General features: G+C 41.4%; 1 protein-coding gene across 1 annotated transcript; it reads left to right on the plus strand.

The window, feature by feature from the left end:
• Positions 1 to 13: 13 nt before the first annotated feature.
• Positions 14 to 15,072, plus strand: LOC109488087 (epithelial cell-transforming sequence 2 oncogene-like). The gene is made up of 17 exons (XM_019792239.1): positions 14 to 583; positions 3,054 to 3,156; positions 4,162 to 4,401; positions 4,791 to 4,928; positions 5,310 to 5,436; positions 5,869 to 6,110; positions 6,532 to 6,671; positions 7,252 to 7,396; positions 7,806 to 7,974; positions 8,881 to 9,099; positions 9,466 to 9,648; positions 10,509 to 10,659; positions 11,875 to 12,018; positions 12,495 to 12,711; positions 13,121 to 13,351; positions 14,103 to 14,257; positions 14,636 to 15,072. The coding sequence occupies exons 1-17, from the start codon at positions 414 to 416 to the stop codon at positions 14,937 to 14,939; spliced, it is 3,078 nt and encodes a 1,025-aa protein (XP_019647798.1). The 5' UTR covers positions 14 to 413; the 3' UTR covers positions 14,940 to 15,072.
• The last annotated feature ends 278 nt before the right edge of the window (positions 15,073 to 15,350 follow it).

Here is a 15,350-nt window from a genome sequence, read left to right on the forward strand (position 1 = left end):
TTCAAATTTTCAACTGAGAATACTGTCAGGACTGGATCAAACGAGACTGTTACACAGAGCGTCCATTGCCATGGTAACGGGGCGGTTCAGACGCGGTATCCAGGATCCAACATGGCGGCCCATTGAAAGAAACAGTGAAGATTGACAGGTGTTACATTAGGGACGATGATCACCTATGACGGGATTTGTTTGTCGAAGTCGTGATCCAAACACTTGTGTTTTGAACCACCAGATTTAATCCAACGAATTCTGAAGGAAACATTCGAATAGGAGGGAGGTCGCCTGTTATTTCAGGCTCCTTTAATACTGAAGTCTTGCCAAGAAAGACTTGAAAAGGGAAAGTTTTTCGGGTCTTATTTCACCAAGTCGCCTGCAGCACATTTCTTAATTTCGTGCCCATCTAGCCAGGAGACATGAGCAGCCACTGGAGGAGAAGCATGGGGGCCCGGACCCCGAGTCCACCGGGAAAGAAGACCGCCAAAGTTACCCCGACCAGGCGGCCGAGTAGCGCCATGAGTTGGGGCGGTCGGCCCTCCAGCCCAATGAGAAAAAGCCCCACGCCTCGCGACCACGTTGGATACAAGTAAGATATCTTTATTGTATAAAAGTTTCTTAATTCAACAGACAGGGGATTTTCCAACCGACGTTTCGGTGCGTCTGCTACCTTCTTCAGGGCACAACGGTTATGATCTGTATTTGCAGCTAGATGTCCGTTGTGAAAATCCATGTTGTTTCAATACAGAACCTTCCTAAGTACATATTCACACATATGTATACAGTCTCTTGCCAACCTGATGAAATTATTCAAAGACATCTTTATAGCTATCACAGTTGAAGCCATATAAACTGTCAAGAACGTAGTCACACCTCTCAACGCCTTGATGGCGCATTTGTGCTACCTGTACGTGCCAGACAGGTGTGCACAGTGTCAATGGAAAGGTGATAATTAGTTGACACTTGCTGGCAAGTCCTTAACGTCCGGTATTTTCAGACGATTTCAAACTGCTTTAAATGTTAACAACATCTAATAATGATATTCTATTACCTGTTCAATATTGCAATTTCATAGGACAACCAAATGGAGACCAGGGTAGGTTCTTTTACATAGATAAATTGGTTTATAGGATTGTCTTACTGACTTGCCTAGCTAATCAAATTTAGCCTATGTTTACACACATTAGACAGATGGCTCACAGGGAACTTCATATTGTGCCAGTGACGCTATTTCCTTCAATAACTTATGCACTGTCTAAATTTTCTTTCACAATCTCTGCATACCAATGATATGATGAATGCACAGGAAAGTGTTATGGTATTTCACCCTTTTCAATAATTCATCAATACATTTATACTTGTCACAGCAGTTCTAAGCACAAAAGTGTTAATGCAAATTTCCTTTGGGGTGAGAAGCAAATACAACATGATTTATCTCACACACAGGTCACTCTAAATTTGTATAGAGATTGGGACTTTGCAAAATCTTAGAAGTTAACTTACCTTTCTATTTGTGACAGAATCTACGCTTAAGTTATACAATCATGTCAATGAAAAGAGCATGCTATACTTTATAGTATGGAATCATTTCCTGGGGCATAACCTCAATATTTGTAGAGACATTTGAATCTAAGTTTTGTACAGTTTCTGAAACCGTAGTGTCTAAATCTAGAGGGACCTCTCTCACTGTCTCCATGCCACCTGTACACAGCAGGTGCAACCTGTTAACCTGGATTCATAAAGGTCATAGTTCACATAATTATATGCCTGATTATGCACCTGTCAGCATCAAAGATTCAAAATGTTAATTTTTTTCCTCATAGTGTGTTGTACTGTTCATGATAGGGTGAAAAAGTGAATTTGAATGGGGCAGATCTTTAACCTCACTTCCTTCCAATACCCAGCGTATACAGCGTATATCTGTAGAAGTATGCAGTAATCAAACAACCTAAGCACATTAATTACCTAGCAACCTTAGACCCCTTAAACATGTACTGACTGATTCTGCATGGGTGTTATGTTTGCCAAAGTAGTTGACCCATGTGAGCGTTACTGTTGCCATAGTGATGACTCCACTTCGTCATGGTTTGACTGTACCATTTTCTGGTGTGGGATAACTCTTACCAGCAGTATTCTATATCTGATACAGACACACTCAGGAAATGTCATGTTGATTTATTCAAATTAGTGTTGTTTGACCTTTAAGCAGTATGAATGGTAATTGGTACACTGAAAAGATGCAGCCCTGAAGTTAATTGACCTTAAGAGTAATTAACCCTAATAGTCCTTTCAAAAACCAAAGAGATAAAAAAATAACAGGAAGAAGACAGAAAATTTCAATTAACTGAGCCTTGAGTGTGCCTTTTTGCATTTACAATAATTCAGATCTTAATTCTGAATTTCCTTTAAAACTCAAATGGTAGACATGTATCAAGCATTTTTTATTAAGGTAATGTAAAATTCGGTTTACCAAGTATCATAGATATTTCTTATTTTCCTTTCTTGATACAATAGACTACAAGAAGGAGTCAAGAAGTCTAAAACAAAGTCTGGGTATGTCACTCAAAATATTAGGGTACAGGTCTTAACAATAACATGGGCTTACTTTGCTTGTGTGAGGGTACATGCCTAATTGATAGACAGGTGGATAACAGCTGAAACATTTTGTTCTGGGTTGCTTCGAAGTACTCTCTAACCCATCAAACTTTCATCAACTAAACAATAACATGGGACATGCATGCCAGCACAGACCATACATTTAAGGAAGGGAAGGCTGATCATTTTGAATTTGGTAATTTACAGATTTCAATGGTACTTCTTTTTTCCTTGGACATCGTTTTCCTTCTGTATTGAGTCTCTTTTTTTTTGTTATGATTTTCATAGATAAAGAAATACTTGATTTTGAAAGTTAAGCAGATACTCCAGATTTCCACGTTCAGGGTGATCAGCATTACACTTTGTTGTGAGGTTTTGATACCTAACAAAAGAGGTGATGGGGGATTCATTATTTGATTTTGTATAAATGATTATTTTTTATCATTTTCCATTCCCCTCCCCAGGCCCAAGTCAGTGATCCTCCAGCCCGACGCCTACACCACTGACAGGATGATGACCCTGAAGAGTGCCTACACACCCATCGTGCACAGACCTTCCAATCACACGGTCTGTATCATTTAACTTGACCAATCACACGGTCTGTCTCATTTCAACCATCAATCACATGATCTGTCTCATTTCAACTTCCCACTTCTACCAAGGAGGTTTACTAGAACTATCATAAAGTGGAACTGAACATGATAACTAACAAAAGTTAAGACTAGGTCTTATGACTGCATAACTAGTGCATTGCCTTAGCCTTACTTTGCATATAGAAATTACAAAGACCTGAAATGGATCAATCTCCTATCTCCTCCAGATCAGTATACATATATAAGGCAAACATTATCCTACCTGCGTCGCCTGTTTCACTTGTGTAATGTTTGCAGAAGGTCTATGATTAATGGCTGATGTGTTATGGTAAATAGACTCACTGATAACCTTTGTACTCTTCTGCCCAATAATTGTTACACATACAATTGTAGCAATGTCATTCTTGAGTGTTAGAATGTAAAAAGTTTGCAAAAATATTCTTTTATCACTATGGGAGATGCTATTGATTACTATGAAGACATGCATGTGGAGTAGGAATTTGACTTTTTAAACTTTTTTCTTGTTGCAGATATTCAAAGAGAGAAAAGACCTAATCTGTAACTGGGTAAGAAATACTGGTCAAATCCTTTATTTATCAAATTTTGTTAAACATAGTTTTCAGCTAAATACTTTTTTTGCACAAGATAGACAGGGACTTGTAAGGAGTGTATTGATATGTTATATTTATAACAGATCTTGATTTGGCACTGCCCCCATTAGCCCTGTCCTTGGTGCTGAACAAGCCAAACTTTCTAGTGATAGCAAATAAATTTCCCAAGTGATGGAAGAAAACTGTTTGTAACAGCATATATAACTTTATATATGAGCTTAGCAGCTCAATACAATAACACCCTGTGAGACCTGTCCTTGGTGCTGACAACAACTATTTCCAAGTGAAGGGTAAACACTGTGCAGCATATTTATATATAAATATGATCTTTGTAGCCTTACATAATAACTTTACTATTGTTCCTGTAGTTTGATGTGTGGACTGACGCCCAGCGTAAGAAGTTCCTGGCCACCATCCTGCTGAAGTGCACACGTGGGCAGCTGATGTTCATCCGGGACTGGTTCGTACAGGAGGTTCCCGTAGAGAGGATAGACTTCACGACCGTCCTGCCCAAGTTCCTCTCCATTTACATCTTCTCCTTCCTGGACCCACGCAGCATGTGTCGGGCTGCGGGCGTGTCCTGGCACTGGAAGTTCCTCACTGAACAGGTACTGTTGATTTGTTGGTTCATGGATTTTTACATGGAAAGTGATGAAGCCAGAAGGTGAAAAAACAGGTCTGGGCATCCTGTGATGGACCCAAATGCTATCATAGATACCACAAAAAATCTACATGTATATTAGGCTGGTTTATGATTCAGACAATGAATTTTTACTTTAAATCAAATCACTGCACTAATAGATGCACTGCAACAAGTAGGAAGACAAGGACTTTCTTCAAATGTTGGTGCCAAAATGTGTTGTATTTTGGGGTTGATTCAGAACCTGAATGGTACATGCACATGTCCTTTTGTAAAACTGATGTCCCCAGTTTTATTACTCTTGTTCCCAGGACTCTCAGCAGTGTGTGAAGCTGTTTTATTCCTTCTTGTTCCCAGGACTCGCTGTGGATCCCTAAGTGTGTGAAGTACGGCTGGTTCCTGCCCTACACGCCCAGTGAGAGGGAGTACGGCTGCTGGAAGTACCACTACATCGCCTGCACAAAAACACTCGACACCGTCGTCAAAAACAAACCCGTGAGTATAAACAGCCTTCCACATTTATTTGCCAGGTTACATATATCCGCCACTTTGAAACAGTGTGTTTGAGATATCTCTAGTGCAGCACCCCCAGGTATGCACAGTTTAGATAGGTAGGAGTGTACTAGTATTATACTGGGGGATTTTGCAATGGAGATCTCTTTGGATGCATTTTTTTTTCAAGTTGGCAGATATAGGATATAGGATTATTATATGATGTGACATGGTTGAGTCATGTTGGTAGATTGAACCTTTCAGTCATCGCCAATCAGATTCATTTATTTTTTGTTTGTCGTTTAGGTGATAAACATTGTCTCATTGAGGTGACCATTTAAAAGTGCACACTGTGTAATTTTATGGCTTATTTCTTGTTTACAGTCGGACAACTACAACAGTTTTGGGTTTGGTGTGTCGGAAGATGCCAGGGAGAGAGAAATACAGAAGGATAACGAGAAGGCAAAAAGGAGAAAAACAAGGAAATACCAGCCATCAGGGGGGAACTTCAGTGAGTTTAGCATTTTCATTTGCAGTTTCACTATAATCATTATACTTCCTGATACCCTATTACTGCAGTCTACTGAATGGTACAGATGTTTTATTTTAATGCTGCCTCTTTTGACCCTATTTGTATTTCAAAGTTTAGAAAGTCTTCCTTTTACATTCCACTAACTACATTGTTGGTGCTCCATGCTCACATTGTCGAGAGTTAATCCACCCCATCAGGTAATAATCTATCATCATCATCTGTTCTTTGCTCATCAGATTTCTTCATGTCTCTTTCATGTTCTACATTGCAGATATTTGCTTTTTTCTTCATTAAGTACGCTCTTACTTAGATTATCCATTAAAATGATAGGTTAACAGCTACAAGTATCTGAGGTGCAGATACAATATATCTGATGGAGAATATTAACAACACTTTTGCTTTGTTTTTCAGAGGAGAAAGTTAGCATCCGTCCCCCCTGGGCTCCCACAGACCCCAAACCCAGGGAGTATGAGGAGGCTTATAAGGCCTTCCTGGCAGAGTATAACCCTAATGACCCAGACAGGGCCACCAAAGCGACGCTTTACACCGATAAGTTCGGGATTCCACGCCATAGTAGGTCCAAGACAGCGCCGTCCAAGTTTGAATATGGTTTACAGTCTTCATGGAGGAAGCAGAGACACAGGGCTGTTACTGTAAGTTGTACTGTATGGGCTGGGACAAAATTAAATACATACAGAATCAGGTATTACTACTAATGTTGGGGGTTTCTGAAAGCAATGCAGTCCTGTATTTACCTACAACAATACATTTCCTAATCTACTGTAGACACAGTCCTGTGAAAGCTCTTGATATGATTGGAGCATTCTTGACCCTTTCCTTCTTCTTTCCCTGCATTTCCTCTGCCCAAGTTTGGTGGAAGGTAAGCCTCACTAAACACTTGAAAATATGGAAACCTTACCTTAATTCTCTAAATCAACGTATCATTATGACTTTCACACTGTATTCCTAGCTCTAAGAAATATAGACGTTTTCACATATTGGAAGCTTGAAATTTATGGTACTTCTGGATGTCATGAGTTTTGATTCATCATTCAACGTTTTGCTATATTTCAGTCTGGAGAGGAGCTTGACCTTAGAAGAGAGTCTCAGGCCGTGACCTTGACAGAGAGTGTACAAATGGAGAACTACAATGACACAGGGGGTTCTATAGAACAGGACTGGGAACCTCCCAGGGCCAGGGAGATGCATAAAAGGTGAAAACACTGCCACTGGTCATTTCTGTTATCTTGTCTTACTGTGAAGCTGAGAAGTTGTGTATTGTTCACAACATCCTCAGTCAGCACCAAGGACAGACATCATTGTTAGTTACATATGCTGGTCTATGAAATTATTTCCTTGTGATACTTGATACAAGAGGCCCTAGATTGATCTGAATTCCAATACATGTATATACCTGGGGTATGCAAATCTAATTGTGATAATAGAATCACAAATTGTATGGGTTGAAACCATCTTCCATCACAGCATTAAGTCAGCACCATAGCCAGACATCACTGCTTGTTCTTATCATCACTTATATACTATTAGGCCTTCCCTCTGTGTGATCTATGTAGATAGCCTGTATCATTTACCCAGACCTGTACAAGGGTGGGATTGGTGAGAGGTTAGAAGTTAAATATATACCACATTCTAAAGAGAATGGCTGCCAACAAAAGTTGCTGGAACATCCTGACTGCTTTATGTGTCAAACAACACAGGAGCTCCTATGTCTAAGTCTAATCTAAGTCTAAGTCACACTGACACTTACCGTTTACTCTCTGATGTTTTGTCCAGCCTGTTCAGGAAGGACCTGTCTGGGGGAGGGCCGTACCCTGCCGTGTACAAGGGTGGGACAGACCTGGTGCCTCTGGGTCGCAACTACCCCAGCCACGATAACCCACGGGTCATCTTCATATCATCCAGCATACCAGCTGCAGAGGTGGGAGGTTATAACATTAGTGTAACTATGTATAATCAAACTTCTTCAAGTTAGCACCTCTACATAAGGACCACCTGTCAAATGTGACTACTTCTTGTCGGTGTCTCAGACAGACAGACAGACAGATTAGTATTAAGAATCCTGTCTATAGTAACCAACTGTCTGTGTAGACCATGTTATATTGGTCTCCTGAGTGGTCTTCTTGGGTAGGTTTGACTGTACAACCATACTATGCGCCCGACAGATGACTGTATGTCATCTGTCGGGCCATCTTACTTTAACATGTGCTGATGACAATAAATGCCTGCTCTTCCATAATCCCAGCATCTGATCCCCCAGTGCTTCTGAAACAAGTCCTCCATGATGCAGGTGTACATGTAGTGACCATACCCTTCCTCTCTCCCCCCAGGTGTTAGTAGATGCAGTACTGTTTGGCTGTATCCCCATCGTGTATGAGTTTGAGGGGACGACGCTGGTGTCCCTGTATGAGCGGCTGGAGGAGGCGTTACAGGGGAGACATGCCAAGAGCATCGGGCTGTTCATAGACGGGGAACCGGGGGAGGCCAATCTGGTCAAAGGTAGGTCTGAAGTTTGCTTTGAGATAGTGCAAGACTTTCCATATTAAAGTCCATAGTTAGCGCTCATACATTAGAAATAGAAAAGGGTAGATACAAACAATTGCCTGTTAACGACAGAATATGTAAATATTGTACAGGAAACGCAGTGGAGGATGAAATGCACTTTATTTGTCATTGCTGTCATTATAGCACCGAAAGAGATCAGTTATTTCAAATGGTCACCAAAATGTTCCCCAGCTTTATTCACCTTTCCAGCCTACAAAAAACTGCATTTCTATTAACACCTCCCAATTCATATATCTCGCAAAACGTCGGCCATTTCATACTCCACTGCACACGGAAAAGAAATCAAACCCAACAATAACTACAAATGTATATATAAAGTAGCATTAGCATTACTTATTATCATTTTTACTGTTTACTGTTGTTATCATGTTCTTGCAATTAGCCCTCGGGCATGAATTTGCAATAAACTTTCAATAAACTTTCAATTAAAAGCACCAGATGTGCCCAAAGCATTATGACTTTATGTGAGTTTGCTGGGTCTGACGTATATTCAAGTAGGAGTGGTATTTAAAATGCCCCACTTATCCTATGATACGTAACCTCCATATCTGCTGGGTTAAACATATCCACTGCTTTGAAAAACAGTCTGTTTCAGATATATCCATTGTAGGATCTGCCCCCAAGTATATTTAGATATACAGGGGTGCATTTTACTGGCTGACATTGCATTGGAGATCTGTTTAGAAGCATTTTTGTCAGGAAGGTGGATATATGTGTCCTGGCAGAATTATGTTAGTAGTACATTGTAGTTAGAAGGTGCGATGTTAAAGAAGGTAATTACTTCATTATATATACATGTACTGTATTCTCAAACTCTTGTCAAAAACCTTTTCTCCCCAGGCCACACCCTGAAGCTGCAGAGCCTGGTGCGACCAGACATCCGTGAGTTTTTTGAGCGGCTGTGTAACAACACCATGGCCCCTAACCTGGGTGGGCATGTGGACCTGTTCCTCCCCCTGGCCTCCACTGATGCAGGGATGGAAGTCATCCTGCAGATGGGCATTCTGACCGGCATGCAGTTTTCCTCACCTACAGGCATTGTGGGACAGTATGGACATGGTATGGGAATTGTTACCATCACGTTATTGAGTAAAATGACACAGGAAAATGGTTATAGAGCATCAAGGTGGTGAATATTGATTTTAAGGACTAAAAATGTACTAAAATGTTACAAAAAATAAATGGCACATATTCTAATCTATGGTGTGACATTTGTATTGGTATTAGCTGTAAAAATTGTCAATATTGATGGATAGAATTATACAGGTTCAGTCTATTTTGGCAGCTAAGTGACCAAGAGAGCATATTAAAGCTAAAAGAGCTGGCATCCAGACTAGAAGACTCTTAGACTAGTAGCCAAGACTTAGAAAATAGGAAGATTAAATTTTCATTGCTGACAATTTGTATGTTTTATGTTTATTCCAGTTCAGTCAGAGTGGCTGGCCACCCCGGAGCACGCCCCTCCCCCAACCCTGTACTTCAACATGGACAAGCTGCTGGCCTGGGCCAGTATGGCAGACCTGGTACAGGAGGCTCTCAGGGTCACACACAAGCTGCTCAGGACGTACTTCAGTAATGCACACAGGGATCTCTGCAGTCAGCTGACTGGTAGGAAACTACTTTCCCAACCTTTAATCACCCACTACCCTCTAGAGGTTCTGACTAGCCTGTGTGCCATCCTCCGTAGTTTCTGCCGGCTCCCTAATGTTACTGGCTATCTGTGGTATGACATTAGTAGCCAGTGACATTAGGGAGCTGGCAGAAACTACGGAGGATGACACCCAGGCTAGGTTTTGACTGCTGATTGGTCCAAAACTTGACAAATTTCACAGCAAATTTCATAGATAAAACTTATTTCTGTTTTGTACACTTTAACAAAAGTGCATCATATTCCATTTATGTGATCAAGGGTCAACTCCAATCCTGGTCACTTTAGGCCATGTTGATTTGATTATATGGATGACATCTGCGCGCGCATCAATTTTCGGCCGTTACCAAAAAAAAAAAAGTTTTCAACCATGCTGTAAATCGTACAAAACAGTTGCAAAATGAGCAAATATATACTGTAAGTTGCACAAAAAGTATTGGAAAACAATAACAATGTCGTAGAATGTCAAAACCAAACGAAAAAGACGAAAATGTAAAGAAATGAATTTGAAGAGTACCATACCCTGTGTCATTTGTTCAATCTTCATGACCACGTAGATTTCATAATGAAAGCAACTTTTTTTTTTTGCAAAACTTTTTTTTTATTCGCACGCTCGCATCAGTTTTGGGGTTCCCAAAGGATGTCATCCATATAATCAAATCAACATGGCCTTACATCTGGAACTACCATCTAGTTGAATGCAGGTTTTAATAGTCACATATCTAAGCTAGAATTCTGATAAGCTTGTTTTAATACCAAACTAGACATGGAAACATGAAATACAAATAGGTTGTCACATGCTACGTCTCTACATCCACAGGTCAGTTGGTGTTTGATGTTTTGGACTTGGGAGATCTGAAGAGGTTCCAGGACGTTATCTACACCATTCGGGATGGGCTGGTGGCCATGCAGGTGGACGAGATCACCAAACCGCTGGAGTTCCTGGGCAGATATCTGCTGGACTGTGCAAGGTGAGGGGGTTAGGGACGAGGGGGTAGGCAAGGGAGGTGGGGGATCTTAGGAGGTGAGGGAACATTAGGTTATGCAAGTGGATGAAATCACAAAACCACTGGAGTTCCTGGGCAGATATCTTCTAGACTGTGCAAGGTAAGGGGGGTTTAGGTGGCAGGGGGGTGGGGTGGTGGTGGGGGGGCATGTAGGTGCAGGTAATCCCCAAACCACAGGAAATTCTGTGGAAGATCTGTTGGACAGTGCTAGGTAAGATTTGAAGGTATCCTAAGGGCAAAACAGGATCTCTCCTTGGTGCTGAAAAGCTGGCTGAGGTTAGGACTTTACAACACTGTTCCTTTGCCTTAACCATTAACCTTACCCATGACATAATAATGCCCACTGCTTGTTGTCCTCCCCCACCCCAGTGGTAAGAAGACAGTGCAGAGATTTTGTATTATGTAATGTTTACTGTTCGCTGTTTCCCCCAACCCCAGTGGTAAGAAGACAGTACACCCCACTGCCGGCAGGTATCTGGAGGGAGGAGGAGATGCAACTGACACAGTTGGCATGGAAACGCTCAGTCTGACAGACAGACCTGAGAAGATGGAGAATGACACCATGGTGCAGTCAGCATTCAAACCTGTGGTGAGTGGCATGCAAACTACGGTAACACCCCCCAATAATTCCACTGCTTTGGAAAACATACGGACCATACACAAATTGAACTCTTTTGCTGTATATGTGTTTTTTTCTGAAATCATGTATGCACAAGGATGTATTATTTAGCGGTACACTATATAGACTCTGTAGAACTATATAATCATGGACAATATATTTATGGACCCCAAATATTGTAAGCTGTATCTTGTTATATTTTGTCTGACCCTGACCTCTTCCCTTATGACCTCAATTAAAAGCTGCCAGCAGATTTGAGTATGTCATTAATAACAAAGGCTGAAACAAAACAAAACAAACAAATAAACCCACAGCTCAGCCACCCAAAACAATACTTCCACACTTGGAAGTAACAAGGTGATAACTTTACCCTTCCACAGAGCACCGTAGCCCTGCAGGACCATCCTGATAAGAGAACCCAGGTTGCCACGGAGTATTTCATGAATAAAAAAAAGGTTCAAACAAAACAAACAAACAAACTCACAGCTGGGCCACCCAAAACAATACTTTCTCATCCAGAAGTACATGTAACAAAGTGGTAAATTTTCCCTCCCACAGAGCACCGTCGCCCTGCAGGACCACCCTGACAAGAGAACCCAGGTTGCCCATGAGCTGCTGTCCAGCGAGGTCAGGTACTGCAAGATCCTGCAGGCTATGAGGGACGTGTTTGTGATCCCTCTCAGAAATGCTCTGTCTTCTAACAAGTGAGTAGGACTTTTTATCACACTGCTTCAAAATATGTCTGATATTGTTGAGAACTGAAGTTATCTACATGTAACATCTACTAACCTAATGCTGACAGGCCACATATATCCACCACCATGGAAAAATGTATCTGAAGAGACCTCAAATGCAATATCAAGCATAATTATAATAATACTCCTGCACATCCGACCTGGGGTGTTGCAATAGACATTTGTCAAACACACTGTTTTCCAAAGTGGCAGATATACTAGTATGTAACCCGGTGGAGGCTACTGCAGTAGTATTCATTACTACAATACCTGCTGATGATTTAGAAGTTATTTCTCATTATTTTTCTCCACAATTTTCCAAATAGGAAATTTGTAATTGGTAAGTTTTAAACAATGAGATGTTTACATATAAGTACTTTGATCAATATGCTACAACTGTAAAAGAAACTCATGTTCTACACATTTGGTATTGTTTAACACCACAGAGCCATCATCAGTGCACCCAACATCCAAGACATCTTCGGGAACGCCCTGCAACTCCTTGAGCTGTCTAAGGAACTGGTGGAAGATGTGAAGGGGAGGATCCTGGAGTGGGGACCTCACCAGTGTCTCGGGGACGTCTTCTTCAAGTTCACCATCAAGCTGAAGGCTTACTCCAACTACTTCAACAACTATGAGCAGTCACTTAGGTGTATAGAGAAGGTATGTATCAAGCTATAATCATTATCATTGTCAAAGGTTTGTGTGTGTATGCTTGTCTGGACAGTAGGTGGGTGGGGAAGATTGACAGGCAGAATTACAGGTCAAACGGTCAGACACAGGAAATGGGGTGAACCTAAAGGTCCATGAATTTGGCTAAGAGCAATCTGGAATTAAAAGTCAATGGGAAAATTCAGGAAGGATTGTACAAGAAACCCTGCATCCCTGCACAGTTTGTGTCCAAATAAAATATGTCACATACATTCTCCTTGGTTGTTCCAATAAATTCTGAAACCTCTGATTTCTTGCTTCTGGTGTATAGAGCAGACCTCTGGTCTCTGCATACCTCTAACATTAGGACTCCTGCTACAGTTGCACCCTAGGTGTCACTTTACACACACTTTATTCCCAGTGTATAGAGCAGACGCCAGGTTTCCGCACCTACGTGAGACGTTACAGCCAGACTCCGCAGATGAAGATGCTGTCCCTCCAGGAGGTTCTCCTGGCCCCGACCCGCCGCATCACCGAGTACATCACGCTGCTGTGGGAGCTCCACCACAAAACCACGCCCGACCATCCCGACAGGGAGGACATCACATCAGCCATCGCGAACTTCAGGAAACTGGAGGAGTATGTCAAGGAGGTGGGCGGGGAGTCTGTGTTTCTTTGCTAGTTTTTCTTTGAGTTGCAACAGTCAGTACAAGCTGTGTTAGACCTGACCGTAGTGTAGGGGCCTGACCAGTGGAGGTGCTGCTTGTATGATGTACCAGTAGTCACGCTAGTAATACCTGTTGCAAAGTTAAAAAAAAGTTTGCAAGTAAGCATCATTCCTTCATCCCAGTTTCGGAGGAAGTCAGAGGCTCCCTGTTTTTTTTTTTCAAGTTTATATACATTGTAGTTTTTACACATTCTCTTAGTTTGAAATTCCCTTTATTCGAGTAATCTTGGGACAAGGCCATACCACCTTACATATAGCCTCTGATAATGATTAACCCTGTGCAAAGTTGGAAAAGTTTATAAATATGAAACATCTTTGCTTCCCCTGTCAGTTGAAGGTGAAATCTTAGCGTTTCCATTGGCTCATAGTGCAACAGAAGGGGTCCTGCGCTGTCCCATTCTGCTCTGTAGTGACCACCTGTCCATATAGTCCCGACTCCTGAGTGGTCTTCTTGAAGATTTAACTGCATATATGTATATTAAACATCTTAAAGTTTCCTTCTCCCCCAGTGAAAAGTGAAGTCAGAGCGAGACCGTCGGCTGATAGCCCTACGGAAGCGGATCCTGCGCTGTCCCATGCTGCTCTGTAGTGACCACCTGTGCATATAGTCCCAAGTGGTCTTTTTGGAGATTTAACCATATACATGTATATTAAACATCTTACCCTTCTCCCCCAGTTAAAGGTGAAGTCAGAGCGTGACCGTCGGCTGATCGCCCTGCAGAAGCGGATCCTGCGCTGTCCCATGCTGCTGGAGGCTAACAGGTTCCTCATACGGGAGGAGGTGTTCGCTCACCTGCTGCCTGCCAAGGATGAGGTGCAGCCAGAACTCAGGTGGGAGACCCAGAAAAATCCTTTGTGTTGTTTATGTCAGTGCTTTAGTGTTGTGAGAAGTTATCCCCTGGTAATGTTGACATTCTCCATGCTGCATAGCCCTCTACAAATTGGTAGCCAAACAGCTACTGGTACTTCAGTTTAAGGGTTGATTCCTAGGATAGTGTCAGACTCTTGAATGTTTATTTGCACATCTATAAGCCAATAAATGTTATGTTCCAGTCAGTTTGTTCACTTCCATACACATTACATGTCATTTGTTAATGAACAAAGTCATTCAAAGTTAACAAAGGATTCTTTTTTCCAAAACCATCATTATTCACAGCCTTAACATTCAAAATGTATCATCAATGAACTATCATTGTCTCTGACTTGCAGGATCTACCACCACATCCAGAACCTTGGGTTTTTCCTCTTCAACGATGCCCTCGTGGTCACGGTCTTCACCACCAAACACTTCCCCTTCGAGCGCTGCGTCCAGGAAAACCACAATTTTTTCGCCAGCATCTCCCTAAACCGCATCCAAGTCAGTGACATTGCGGACTCCAAGTTTGTGAAGAATGCTTTCAAGATGGTGACGCCGAAGAGGAAGTTTATTTGTGCAGCTGAAACATACGAACTGAAGTTCAGTTGGATAACTGCACTGCAGGACGCAATACAGGCTGCTATCGAGTTGGAATAGAATTTTGTATAGCAATTTTTTTTTATTCAGAAAATATACATGTACTTTCTTTTAGTTTTTATAATCTTTAGATAATCTTGTCCAAATGCTGCTAGAGTGAGTGAATTTTAAAATCTCCTTTAAGTTAATGGAGAATTGTCTTTAATGTTGCACCTAGAGTTATATGTTATACTGTAACAGTATGTGTGGTCCAGAGTACTCCGTTTGAATCCAAGTTATATATTGTGTGAACAGTGCTGATATGAAAGTGAAAAATGTATCATAAGAGTGAAAAATGTATCTTTTAGTCTGTATTTCTAGTGTTTTTTTTTTTTTACAGATTCAACATAGCCTTGAATTTTCAAGCACTTTCAGTCTTGATGGGTGAGCATCATTCAGGCAAATTTCCAACATACAACAAACCTAGATGTG

Source organism: Branchiostoma belcheri, unplaced genomic scaffold (genome assembly GCF_001625305.1).
Source record: "Branchiostoma belcheri isolate BF01 breed outbred unplaced genomic scaffold, Haploidv18h27 scaffold91, whole genome shotgun sequence".
Taxonomy (NCBI): domain Eukaryota; kingdom Metazoa; phylum Chordata; class Leptocardii; order Amphioxiformes; family Branchiostomatidae; genus Branchiostoma; species Branchiostoma belcheri.

Coding starts and splice junctions, on each gene's coding strand:
- LOC109488087 (XM_019792239.1), top strand. CDS start 414: ATGAGCAGCCACTGGAGGAGAAGCATGGGGGCCCGGACCCCGAGTCCA. Junction 4,929..5,309: donor CCGTCGTCAAAAACAAACCC/GTGAGTATAAAC, acceptor TCTTGTTTACAG/TCGGACAACTACAACAGTTT. Junction 6,111..6,531: donor AGAGACACAGGGCTGTTACT/GTAAGTTGTACT, acceptor GCTATATTTCAG/TCTGGAGAGGAGCTTGACCT.